Genomic DNA, 14,087 nt, shown 5'->3' with positions numbered 1-14,087 from the left:
TACGAGATAAAATAGATTAAAATCAGTGGGCCTACGAGATAAAATAGATTAAAATCAGTGGGCCTACGAGATAAAATAGATTAAAATCAGTGGGCCTACGAGATAAAATAGATTACAATCAGTGGGCCTACGAGATAAAATAGATTAAAATCAGTGGGCCTACGAGATAAAATAGATTAAAATCAGTGGGCCTACGAGATAAAATAGATTAAAATCAGTGGGCCTACGAGATAAAATAGAATAAAATCAGTGGGCCTACGAGATAAAATAGATTAAAATCAGCGGCCTACGAGATAAAATAGATTAAAATCAGTGGGTCTAGATATAAAATAGATTAAAATCAGTGGCCTACGAGATAAAATAGATTAAAATCAGTGGGACTACGAGATAAAATTGATTAAAATCAGTGGCCTACGAGATAAAATAGATTAAAATCAGTGGCCTACGAGATAAAATAGATTAAAATCAGTGGGCCTACGAGATAAAATAGATTAAAATCAGTGGGCCTACGAGATAAAATAGATTAAAATCAGTGGGCCTACGAGATAAAATAGATTAAAATCAGTGGGCCTACGAGATAAAATAGATTAAAATCAGTGGCCTACGAGATAAAATAGATTAAAATCAGTGGCCTACGAGATAAAATAGATTAAAATCAGTGGGCCTACGAGATAAAATAGATTAAAATCAGTGGGCCTACGAGATAAAATAGATTAAAATCAGTGGGTCTAGATATAAAATAGATTAAAATCAGGGGCCTACGAGATAAAATAGATTAAAATCAGTGGGTCTACTAGTTAAAATAGATTAAAATCAGTGGCCTACGAGATAAAATAGATTAAAATCAGAGGTTCTAGATATAAAATAGATTAAAATCAGTGGGCCTACGAAATAAAATAGATTAAAATCAGTGGGCCTACGAGATAAAATAGATTAAAATCAGTGGCCTACGAGATAAAATAGATTAAAATCAGTGGGCCTACGAGATAAAATAGATTAAAATCAGTGGGCCTACGAGATAAAATAGATTAAAATCAGTGGGCCTACGAGATAAAATAGGATTAAAATCAGTGGGCCTACGAGATAAAATAGATTAAAATCAGTGGGTCTAGATATAAAATAGGATTAAAATCAGTGGCCTACGAGATAAAATACATTAAAATCAGTGGGTCTAGATATAAAATAGGATTAAAATCAGTGGGCCTACGAGATAAAATAGATTAAAATCAGTGGGTCTAGATATAAAATAGGATTAAAATCAGTGGCCTACGAGATAAAATAGATTAAAATCAGTGGGCCTACGAGATAAAATAGATTAAAATCAGTGGGCCTACGAGATAAAATAGATTAAAATCAGTGGGCCTACGAGATAAAATAGATTAAAATCAGTGGGCCTACGAGATAAAATAGATTAAAATCAGTGGGCCTACGAGATAAAATAGATTAAAATCAGTGGGCCTACGAGATAAAATAGGATTAAAATCAGTGGGCCTACGAGATAAAATAGATTAAAATCAGTGGGTCTAGATATAAAATAGGATTAAAATCAGTGGCCTACGAGATAAAATAGATTAAAATCAGTGGGTCTAGATATAAAATAGGATTAAAATCAGTGGCCTACGAGATAAAATAGATTAAAATCAGTGGGCCTACGAGATAAAATAGATTAAAATCAGTGGGCCTACGAGATAAAATAGATTAAAATCAGTGGGCCTACGAGATAAAATAGACTGTTAGAATTGTGAGATAATTAATGGATAGCTACATAGATAGGAGAAGAGGTGGCTGAGTGACAAAGCGCTTGGCTTCAGAGGTTCACACAGCTCTAGGTTCGCGTACCTAACATTAGTTGGGGAAATATAAAGGCGGTTAGTTGTTATGCTGGCCACATGACACCCTCGTTAACTGTAGACCACAAAAAAATGAACTTTACATCATCTGCCCTAAAGATCGCAAGATTTGAAAAGGGAACTTAACTATCTAGAGAAATATTAAAGTTTCATATGTTTGTTTCATAGATTCTTTATTGTATATTTAACCAAATTTGTATAAAATTATAAACTCATTAATTTAGAATTTAAAGTTTAGACCAGTTGTTATAGAAACGTAAAAAGCACAAAAAAAATGTCAAGTTAGAAATTTTAGGTACGTAAAAAATTATTCAAGCGTGAAAAGTTAGTAAATACAGATCCGTACAAAACGTTAGTAAAAAATAATAAATTGGATTTACAAGTTTCGAAACAAAACAAAAAAGAAACTATTTTTTTCCGACGAAAAACAAACTTAAGACACAAATAATGCACACTCCAAGCTTTGCTTACACGGTCAACGAATAATTTCTAGTCTTGCTATGGTAGCTGAACACTGGAAATAGCGACACTTTTCATCGTGGGTTGTTTCCACAGAATGCTGACCGCTTCAAAGTTGCTGACTTTATCAAAAGACAAAAAACACGATATTTGGACCACCTGCTTGGACATCCTTTATAGAAAGAGCATCCTTATCTGTAAACCCCTGCGCAGTTTATTGGAGGTCAAGGACTGGTTATTGGAGCACTCCAACTTGAGAATGAGAAAGCCGAAGGAATTTTTTTTATATATAGGCCTACTTAGAGGAAAGATAAGTTGTTTTCTTTTTTAAAGTCATAACTTCGATCAAAGCACAACAATATTTGAAACAATATTTCAATATTGTATGGACGATGTCAAATTGTATGGTTTCCGTACAAATGTTGAAAGAATGTAAGGGACATTTTAAATGATATAAAACTATTTTTCGTATATTTAAATGTGCTGGTAACTGAAGTAAAAATAAATTAGCAAACAATTTTAAATTTGAAAGCTCAAACACTGTTCCCACAAATATTTTTACTTGGGTTTTGCTGAAATATAATACCAGATATTAATGTCACCAATTGTTGACCAAACAAAAAGTGACGGATGAAGACCAAACTGTTGGGATAATAGGTATAAAAAAGATAGGAAAGAAACTTATTTGGCATAAAAAATATACAAGCCGCCACCATAATGAGAAATTAGACACTGAAATTCTAAAGACGCTCTGTACGATTATTATATGTGATATAGGATTATCAAGTTGGTTTATATATTTAATAAGTAATGTTGAATAATTAGCGCAATTTCATGATTTTAGCTTTCTCAATACATTATGATCCTATCACTTGTCTGGAGCAGTTGGAAAAGGTGTGAGGGAGAAAGAAGAAAGTACCTGGGTGAAAATTACCGTGATCTTTTTCTTAAAGCGACCTAGATTAGAACTCGAGGGATCTAGTATCCTCAAGCCAACACACTAACCACTGCACCAGAGAAGTGCTTATGAAATTAGAAGGTTTATATTTATCGATCGTTAGGTTAAAGTTTTAGCAAAGTATAAAAGGGACTAAGTCAACTAATACCCCCACATCATTAAAGTAAAATTTCTTTATCTTGTTCGATACCAAACTAAAAAATTAATTACCAATATCTAATTAAGTAATTGGTTAACTTTGTTTATTGATACTTGTTTTGTCAGGTAAAAGAAATAATTGTGCACAATTTCAGCTTGATCCGAGATTGGGTGTGACAGAAAAAACGTGTAAAAACTTTTTACCAGACAGACAGAGTTGATATAAGCAAGAAGAAAATTACTTTAAAAATATGTATACAGCTTAATACTAAAACAAAAACGATAACTCAAAATCAGTCTTCACTAAACTACAAACTTTAGATTTAGCTCATTATAATTCTTGCTCCAAACAATGTGAAGCTCGAACCCTTAAAGTCCTGTTCTTTGGTCAAGCTCTATATCACTGTTCTTGGGTCAAGCTCTATATCAATGTTCTTTGATCAAGCTCTATATCATTGTTCTTTGGTCAAGCTCTATATCACTGTTCTTGGGTCAAGCTCTATATCACTGTTCTTTGATCAAGCTCTATATCAATGTTCTTTGGTCAAGCTCTATATCACTGTTCTTGGGTCAAGCTCTATATCACTGTTCTTTGGTCAGGCTCTATATCACTGTTCTTTGGTCAAGCTCTATATCACTGTTCTTTGGTCAAGCTCTATATCACTGTTCTTTGTTCAAGCTCTATATCACTGTTCTTTTGGTCAAGCTCAAGTTTAAGGATGAATATAGTAATTCACGCGACCAGGCAATCTAAGTTTAGACCTGGATATTCTGCCTTGTTTGATAACTTCACACAATAATGTATTTCCAATGTAAAATTGCTTGTTCGTGTTTACAGTTATTACTTATATATATAATAATAAACTTTTTAGTCCGTTGACTTTATTCCAAACACTTGAGCAGAAAACAGTATAGCCACATCCATTGTGAATCTGTAACACAAACAAACATAAATAATTGACAGAATCTAAAGAATGATAGTCGCTCATGTCAACTTTTTTATTCCAGTTATGTTTTCATGGCGCCTAGAGTGTTTGCTGTATATTTTATTATATCGTATTTATATTATGTCCTACTTTTCATTACGTTCCTAGATGTTTTTATTTCCTTAACAAATAAAGATAGCATCTTCATTACCTTTTACTGTATGCCTAGCGGTTCGTATAACAGGCTTTACAAAGCTAAAAGTCATAGTCACTCAATAGTGGCATCGTCGTAATGACGTCACCAAGGGGAAATAAAATAGAGAGAGAGAGAGAGAGAGAGAGATGTAGAGAGAAAAAGAGAGAGAGAGAGAACTTGAAAGAGGGAAGAAAAAAAAAGAAGTAGCTGAAAGTTAAAATAGCGAATGTGATAAGTTAAATAGAGAAATGTAGGGAGACATAGTGTTAGTAGGACTATAAGAAAAACAATAGTGTTAGTAGGACTATAAGAAAAACAGTACATAGACTTAGACAATAAGACGATGAGATATGGAGATATACTTTATACTTTGTGAAGAACTGTCAAAATAGACTCATCTAGTTTTCTTTTGAGCTGTATAGAAATAGAAATTAGTCAAAGCACTTCTACTAAAATGCCCCTGTTCCAAAAGCAAAAAGATCATAAAAATAAGAATTAAAAAAGGGAAAATTTGCAAATAGGAATAAATAAATAAACATAAACATTCGTGTCGATGGTACATGGCTAGCGTTCAATTCCTGAAGATGCCATTTATTGAATGTGGGTAACATTTGCTTGAATGAATTATATGTATTTGAAACTCTGAACAAGTGAAGCACATTTTATGATCAAATATTTGTCATTTAAAACGAATTCGTCAACCATAAAGATACGACTGATAATGTATAAAGAAAAGATTTTAAGCTAGAGAAGATATTTATTTTATAAGCCCTTTCTCTTATACGATTGTAGGAAGGTCTACAAGGTGGTCTAGCGCCACCAAAATGTTTGTATCTGATATCAAGACTTGCTAGAAAAGAAACATTGAAAACCTTAGACGTTGTAGACAACTATACTGAGCACAATGTTTCCGTCGATAGTCATTTATAAAAACAAATGATATCAAACTATAAGTATTCTTACATTATCCATCAATATCCCTTAGAGTTGGTGAAAATAATTGAAAACATTGTAGCATTAGCATTGAATGATACTCACACATTTATTTTGTATTGACATTAATTGCAATCTAGTTTTACCGACAGTACCTGACATTGTAATTTTTATCGAGATTACTTGATATGGACTTTTTTTTTACCGAACGTACTTGACAATGCAATTTTTACTAAGATTAATTGACAATGTAATTTTTACTAAGAGTACTTGATAATGTAATTTTAAGAAGCAGAAAAGTTGTTAATGAACTTATAATCGTAAAAAAAAATTGGCATATTAAAAATTGATATGTCATCAGATAGGCTTACAGATAATAGGCTTACAGATATGTCCAATGGTTAACGGAACGAGTATGAATCATAAAGATGAAGATAATGGGCGTAGCCAGGGGGGAGTTGGAGTTCAAAATTTAGTGGCTGATTTTTGCTTTGATTTTATTTATTTTAGGTGAGATTTTAATACTAAACCATCACTTGACCCAGCGCAGCCAAGGGAGGTTTTGAGTTTACAACCCCTACCAGGGGGTTTTGCGGTTAAATCCCCCTCTTCTATAAAACAAAAATAAAAAAATAATAATGCAAACGACAATTCCCAAATTCCAAGAGCATAGCTAAGGAGGATTTTGATTTTAAACCCCCTTCCAGCAGAGTTTGCAGTTAAAAACCACCTCTTCACTATAAAAAAGCAAATTACATACTCAAAATTCTATGATCGTAGTCTAAGGGGGTTTTGAGTTTAAACTTCCCTCCAGCGGGGTTTAAAATAAAAAAAATACCTCTTCAATATAAAAAAAATTACATTCTTAAAACTTAAAATGCTATGAGCGTAGCCAAAGGGGGTTTTGAGTTTAACCCCCATCAATTCAGCGGGGTTTAAAGCTAAAAAATACCTCTTCAAGATAAAAAAGCAAATTACTCAAAATTCTATGAGCGTAGCCAAGCCAATGAGGGTTTAGAGTTTAAACCCCCCTCCTCCAGAGAACTTTTAAAAAGTTTAACTCCCCCCCCCCCGATGGTTTTGAGTTTCAATCCCCTTATAAAGAGTTTTGAGAATGAAAACCTCTCTCTTCAATATTATTCTGAAGCAAACTACAGTCACCAAATTATATGAGCGTAGCTAAGAGGGTTTTGAATTTCTTAAGAAAACTCCAGAGATTTTTTAGTTTAAAAAAACCCAACAGATGATTTTGACGACAAAACTTCCCTTTTCGAAATAAAATCTAAACCAAACTACAGTCACCTAATTCCAATAGCGTAGCCAAGAGAGGTCACACATTTCTACCAGTGGCTGGGCTCCATTAATAAAGTGCAGTGAAACTGCCGAAATCGAAAATGACTAAATGCGGCTCAACAAAGATGGCTAAGACGAATTTTAGAAGTCATTTATAGAGATCGAGTCTCAATCAAGGAAATCCTATGCCGAACTGGGAGTCGACCCCTTAGTAAGGTTATGACAGAGCGTCGCATGAGGTTTGCGGGACATGTTCTCCAACAAAATGAGTTACGCATAATAACAGTTGCGATGACATGGAGGCTATTACGAGGAACGTGCAAACAGGGACATTCTAGTACAATTTGGCGCCACACTTTCACTGAGGTCCTTAGAGCAGGTGGGAAGAGGCTTCAGACATTGCCAGTGACAGATTTTTGTGGATGCAGCTTGCCGGGAGGATCTAAGTAAATAAGAATAGCAGACTAGGTTTTTGAAATAAAGCTTTTTAATAGCAGGATAATGCACTGTGGATACCTCAGAATATGCATTTTATTGGCTTTCAATACCGGAAATAGTGCTTGGCGGCGGGGCTCCGTCCCGAACTCCAATGGAAAAGCTCTCAGCGTTCCCCCAGACTCCTTGCTGGCAAGGGCGGGGAGTCTACAAATTTCCCACTAACTCCAGGAAGAACCTATTCTACGGTACAATAAACGTCTTCCGAAAAAATGAAGGCTCAGAATGTTATAAAGATTAATTATGTACATACACACAAGCCCATGTGATCATCTGATTTTGCAGGATTCAAATTTTAGCCATGGATACACTTGGGTAATAGGCAACACAATTTTGTATAGAATTTCCTTCGAAAAATTTAATTTCTCTTTAATGTACCAAATTATTCCATATTTGAATCTGTAGTTTCAATTTAATGTATTATTGTGTTTTTTTCGAGCTAAGTTTTTAAGTTTTTGCTTAATTTAATTTTTGAAATAATGTTTTTTTTTTTCAACTCTATAACCATGTATTGAAACAGTCAAAATCCCATTGTAAATATTAATTTCAAAAATGCTTAGGCAGTACCAACAATAACATACAATACAAACCTATTTCACGAAATTGATATTGTACAGGATATGCAGGTCTTCTAGGATATTCATTTTCTACAGAATAGCCATTTCCTTTAGAATTTGATCTTGTTGTAGATGCAACATTGGCAATAGCCGACTTTGTTGTCGATGTTGAAGTGGTAGTTGCTACAGTGGTAGTAGTTGGTGTTGTAGTAGTTGTCGAAGTAGTGGACTCAGAAGTGGTAGTAGTTGGTGTTGTGGTAGTTGTTGATGTAGTGGTCTCTGAAGTGGTAGTAGTTGATGTTGTGGTAGTTGTTGATGTAGTGGTCTCAGAAGTGGTAGTAGTTGGTGTTGTGGTAGTTGTTGATGTAGTGGTCTCAGAAGTGGTAGTAGTTGGTGTTGTGGTAGTTGTTGATGTAGTGGTCTCTGAAGTGGTAGTAGTTGGTGTTGTGGTAGTTGTTGATGTAGTGGTCTCTGAAGTGGTAGTAGTTGATGTTGTGGTAGTTGTTGATGTAGTGGTCTCTGAAGTGGTAGTAGTTGATGTTGTTGTAGTCTCAGATGTCGTGCTGGATGTAGTAGTAGTAGAGGTTGGAGTGGTAGTTACCATTAAAGTGGCATTCACAGGCGTCTCATCTACTCTAAAAAGAAAAACAAACACATTAATGAGCACAATTGAAACCACCGCTTAAATTTACAATATAATGGAGCGCAAAGAACGCTGGTCAAGCAAATACAGTAGTTTAAAAAAAAGCAAAATGTATATTAAAAAAAAAGTTTATCTAAGGAGAAAACCGCAAAATCATTGCCTTATCTTTAAAATCTGAAAGGTGTAACTCCTTTTTTCTACAAAAAACAAATTAGCCAATTACCACTAATTGATTAACTAATAGTTTTTTTAATAGATGCATGTATTGTCATCGACTATAAATAACAGCAAACATTTTCAACTTGATCCGAGAAAAGGAATTGGAAGAAACACCGTGTACAAAATGTGTACCAGACAGACGGAGAGAGTTAATCATTTTATTTTCACAAACATTGGGTCCGATTTGCAATAGAATTAGATTTAAATAAAAGCTGTTAAAATGTTTTTATAACATAACTTAAAATATAATGTCAACAAGGATTACAAAATATAGTTTTGTGAGGAAACACAAACTCAGAATCAGCCCCGGAGTTGTCCACTCAGGCAGGTAAAAAGGCAGATTAAACAATGTTCATAATGAATATCAGAAGGTATGGACTGCAAACTATCAACAATCACAGTCCGCTAATACAAAAAACAAGAGACGAGTGCCAATACTGTTGTATTGTGAGGCCGAATAACGACATGATAGCACAGAATACGAACATTTATTGCATTATTATTGCATTGTGAATATTCATATGTATTGAATGAATTGATGATCATAGGGGTGCGGTGCAAAGTGGACCTGTGTTAACTGGTGTAATTGAATGTTTTTATAATTTATAGCTTTATAATGGGCCAACCTCAAGAAATTAACATTTACATTTGGTTAAATGTATACATTTATTAGCATGAACCACATTACATTCCAATTGTATAATATGAAACAATGCTTATTAAATGTTGTTTTAAATTATATTCAACTTATATATGTAACGGCAAAGTGAGAAATGATTCTCGGTTTCTTAGGCATTCTATAGCCTTTTAGTCTACCGTTAATTCTGTCCTCGAGTAAAGCAGTATGAGTCCAGGATTAGATAGAAAGTAGATTCTAGTACGGCCGTACGGTAATGTACAGAAAAGAATTTGTAGTCAGTTTATTTTGGAACTCTTGTTGTCAAGTTCTTGAGTTAAATGTGTTATGTTGACCAATGTTTACAGAGGGCCTGATTAGAGAAGATCATAACACGAGTTTCAGAAGTGGGATTTCCTATGACTTCTATAAAACTGCTGGATGAACTTGATCTAAAAGACGTGAAACATGAGTTCAGATGTCGATGTCTGAAATGCTTTGAAAGAAATAAGAAAACTCTTAAATAACGCCTCCGACAAGCCTTGGTAGGAGTAAGATGAAGATTCGGACTCGTGCCTGTTCGAAGTACAAGTAGATATCAGAGAGCTCCAGAATAGATGAACTCCTTGCATGTACAGTTGGGGGCTTAATGAAGTTCTGTTTAAACAGTACGGTACCATGCTGAGCAAGATAGATGAATCGATAGGTACCATAATGAAAAGATAGATGAACTGATGGGTACCAAGCTGAGCAAGACAGATGAACTGATGGGTACCATGATGAAAAGACAGATGAACTGATGTGTACCATGCTGAGCAAGACAGATGAATCGATGGGTATCATGAAGAAAAGACAGATGAACTGATGGATACCATGATGAAAAGACAGATGAACTGATGGGTACCAAGCTTAGCAATACAGATGAACTGATGGGTACCATAATGAAAAGACAGATGAACTAATGGGTACCATAATGAAAAGACAGATGAACTGATGGGTACCATAATGAAAAGACAGATGAACTGATGGGTACCATAATGAAAAGACAGATGAACTGATGGGTACCATGATGAAAAGACAGATGAACTGATGTGTACCATGCTGAGCAAGACAGATGAATCGATGGGTACCATGATGAAAAGACAGATGAACTGATGGATACCATGATGAAAAGACAGATGAACTGATGGGTACCAAGCTTAGCAAGACAGATGAACTGATGGGTACCATAATGAAAAGACAGATGAACTGATAAGTACCATAATGAAAAGACAGATGAACTGATAGGTACCAAGCTGAGCAAGACAGATGAACTGATGGGTACCATAATGAAAAGACAGATGAACTGATGGGTACTAAGCTGAGCAAGACAGATGAACTGATGGGTACCATGATGAAAAGACAGATGAACTGATGGGTACCATGCTGAGCAAGACAGATGAACTGATGGGTACCATGATGAAAAGATAGACAAGCCAAAAATGTCACATATGCATGTATTAAACCTTCTATTCTAGAGAAATTAATTTATGGCCTAGTGTTCATATCCTGACCCAGAGCCACTATGATGTTGGGGGGGGGGGGATTTTTAAGCATTGGCTCGTTTGCCATGACTCCCCAAGAGTCAATTAATGAAGTCAACAAGCAAGGCAAATAGGTTAACTTAAAAAAAATGTCTAATGATATGAGGTAATGTCCATGAATTGCAAAAGCAGATCAATATTATATCCATTCGAGTGTATACCCATTAAGAACCAACTAGATCTACTAGGGTAACGTGAAGGCACACCTTGGCCAATCTGTTAGAGATCAAATCTGGGCTCACACTGCCCACCATACCCAGTCTACAGACCAACTCTACCAACGGGACTACACCCTCTAAAACAAGACACATATGAATTCTTTACAATCACTACCCCACATAACTATAATGACTAGACGGGGAAGTAGAAAACTTCATGAAGATGAATGTAGAAATATAAAGAGAACTATTTGGAAAACTCATGCAGATACACACAAGAAGTATGAAGAAGAGAGAATTCTGGGTCGGTTTTGAAGAGAAGTTGTATTGTAGAGATTGAGGATTGATTGGATATATATATACATTCGTTATTAGATTATTATAAGTTAATTCTTTTGCATGATTACTCATTCATTGTATTGGACTACGACACTAGACTGTTTCTTACGAACAGGCTGTATTCAAAGAAAGAGCGCCGAATTAATGAGTTTTTTTTAGAACTCTGAGGCCTGAACTATAGCAATATTTGAACCAATTTTTATATTATGTCGCCCCTCCCCCCTCCCTTGGATACAGAGGTCGATTTGGTGGTACGGGGAAGAAGGGGATTGCATCTACCGTTCCATCCTTGACCCTTCGGAAGGACTGGACAGTTTAATTTCTTTTGCATTTATATATATATATATATACATTTCTTGGTTTCAAAGGTTGTCATGGCCAGGGGTGTCAATGGGGTTAAGCTCCCATTGTCTATAAAATACTCCTAATGGCATGCGTCTCAAATAGCCTCTGACAACTAAGTCCAGCACCTGGCCTGCTCGTGTGGCTTAGATATTAAGCCCGGCGAAACTGCTCTTACTAACAGGTGAAGGGGTGAAGGCGGATACCTGGCGCCACAAAACCGGGAGCTTCGGGCAGATGGAGCTCGTCAGCCTAGTAAGGCAGTTCATCTAGGAGAGGGGTACTCTGACTTCAAACCCCCGCTGCCTTGCTGTACTAAGGCTTCAGGAGACAACCTCGAGGAGAAATCAGGAGTGAAGCCCCTTAGGCGTTTGGAGTATCAGCTGCGAAATTCCCTCCGGCAGCTTCTGCAATCGAGTTGGTGCCAAATGTAAAGCGATGCGTTCCTTTGGATCACATTAGCAAGGTCGAGAGAGGGATCATGACGCATGGGCCACCCATGACCCCTTTATCCAAGGCCCAGGAATGCGCCCTGGAGAGGAAACTCTGGTGCTGCTGCAAAGCGGCTAAAACAACACGGGTGACAACAGTTACGGGTTATAAGTCCAACTTGATTGGCGTAATGTATGGACGCCACGGGTTGTCTCTGACGGTGGGAGAGGTCTTCGCGCCTCACTGATCAGCTACCGCCCGCCTCAACCTGGGCAGCCCCCAGTCAGTTAGGTGCTGATCCGCCACAGCCTGCCTGCTCTAATGGGTGCTTAGAGCTTAGTTTAAAACGACAAGTAGGCTGGAAACTTGCACCAAGCAACAAAAGAAGAAAAATTAAACTGAAAAAGAAAATCCCTGTCATGCGACTGGCCACTTGGAATGTCAGAACAATGTGTCCTGGTCTCACTGATGATCTAAGGCAGATCGACGATGCAAGGAAGACGGCAGTTATAAACAACGAGCTAAAAAGGCTACATATCGACATTGCAGCCCTGCAAGAAACCCGACTGGCCGAAAACGGCATGCTCCGCGAGACTGACTACACTTTCTTTTGGAAAGGGAAAGCACAGGATGAGACTCGAATACATGGTGTGGGCTTTGCTGTCAAGAACAGTCTTCTTCCCATGATAGTCCCTCCAGTTGGTGGCTCGGAACGGCTACTAAGCATAAGTATGATGACATCATCTGGAAAAGTCACTCTAATTAGTGCCTATGCCCCCACACTAAGCTCGCTTCAGGAGGACAAAGACAAGTTCTATGAAGACCTTAAAGAAGCCATTGCAAACATTCCTAAAAAAGAACATATGATCCTTCTAGGTGACTTCAATGCCAGAGTAGGATCAGATCACACTACCTGGCGAGACTGTCTTGGGCTTTTTGGAATCGGAAAGATGAATGAGAACGGACAAAGACTGCTTGAATTTTGCACATACCATAAGCTCTGCATTACCAACACATACTTCAGAACAAAACCACAGCACTGTGTCTCATGGAGGCACCCTAGGTCTGGGCACTGGCACCAGCTGGATATGATACTGACACGAAAAAAGGACATTGGAAATATACTGCTGACACGTAGCTACCAAAGCGCGGATTGTGATACTGATCATACTTTAGTGTCCTGCCGGACAAGACTGCTGCCAACTAAGATCCACACATCACAGCGAAAAAGAAAATCACGCCTGAATACTACTAGCACAAAAAATCCTAATCTTCGCACCGAATTTGAGAACAAATTAGAGGAAGCTTTTAAAAACTTCTCTGTGACTGAGGTAGAAAAAAGCTGGACGTTTAAGCGTGATACAATCTACCAAACATCATCACTGGTCTTTGGAAACAAAACCAAGAAAAGCGAAGACTGGTTTGAAGCTAGACTACCAGAAATGGAAACTGCCACTACGAACAAGAGAGCAGCCATGATAATCTACAAGAAGGATCCCACCCCAAGCAACTTAAAAAGGCTCAGAGCTGCACGTAACAATGCCCAAAGAGTAGCGAGACAATGTGCTAACAAATACTGGCAGGAGCTATGCGAAGATATTCAATCTTGTGCCGACTGTGGTAACATAAGAGGACTATATGAGGGCATGAGAAAAGCCTTTGGACCTCACACCAGCAAGTGTGCTCCGCTCAAGTCAAAAGATGGCTCAATCATCAGCGATCGTGCGCTGCAAATGGAACGATGGGTTGAACACTATGCAGAACTCTACCAGATTGAAAACGCCATCTCACCAAATGCTGTTTCCAACTTCCCATCACTTCCAGTTTTGACGAAATTAGACGAAACGCCCTCAGTAAAGGAGCTGAGCATTGCCATTGACATGCTTGCACATGGGAAAACACCCGGAGGAGATGGCATTCCTGCTGAAGTAATTCAGGCTGGAAAACATG

General features: G+C 37.0%; 1 protein-coding gene across 3 annotated transcripts in view; it reads right to left on the bottom strand.

The window, feature by feature from the left end:
- Positions 1-14,087, bottom strand: part of LOC106059977 (uncharacterized) — a 46,961-nt gene that overhangs the window by 9,985 nt on the left and 22,889 nt on the right. For 2 of the 3 annotated variants that reach the window (XM_013217716.2, XM_013217701.2), the window contains one exon: positions 7,839-8,440. In XM_013217716.2, the coding sequence (XP_013073170.2) occupies positions 7,839-8,440 (602 nt within the window). Of the gene's footprint in view, positions 1-1,605; positions 4,338-7,838; positions 8,441-14,087 lie in introns of those variants that run through there. The other variant, XM_056029712.1, reaches the window with a different exon arrangement.

Source organism: Biomphalaria glabrata, chromosome 5, assembly GCF_947242115.1.
Source record: "Biomphalaria glabrata chromosome 5, xgBioGlab47.1, whole genome shotgun sequence".
Lineage (NCBI taxonomy): Eukaryota > Metazoa > Mollusca > Gastropoda > Planorbidae > Biomphalaria > Biomphalaria glabrata.
Note: the sequence above shows the minus strand (reverse complement) of the source record. Positions and strands in the feature narration are given on the sequence as shown.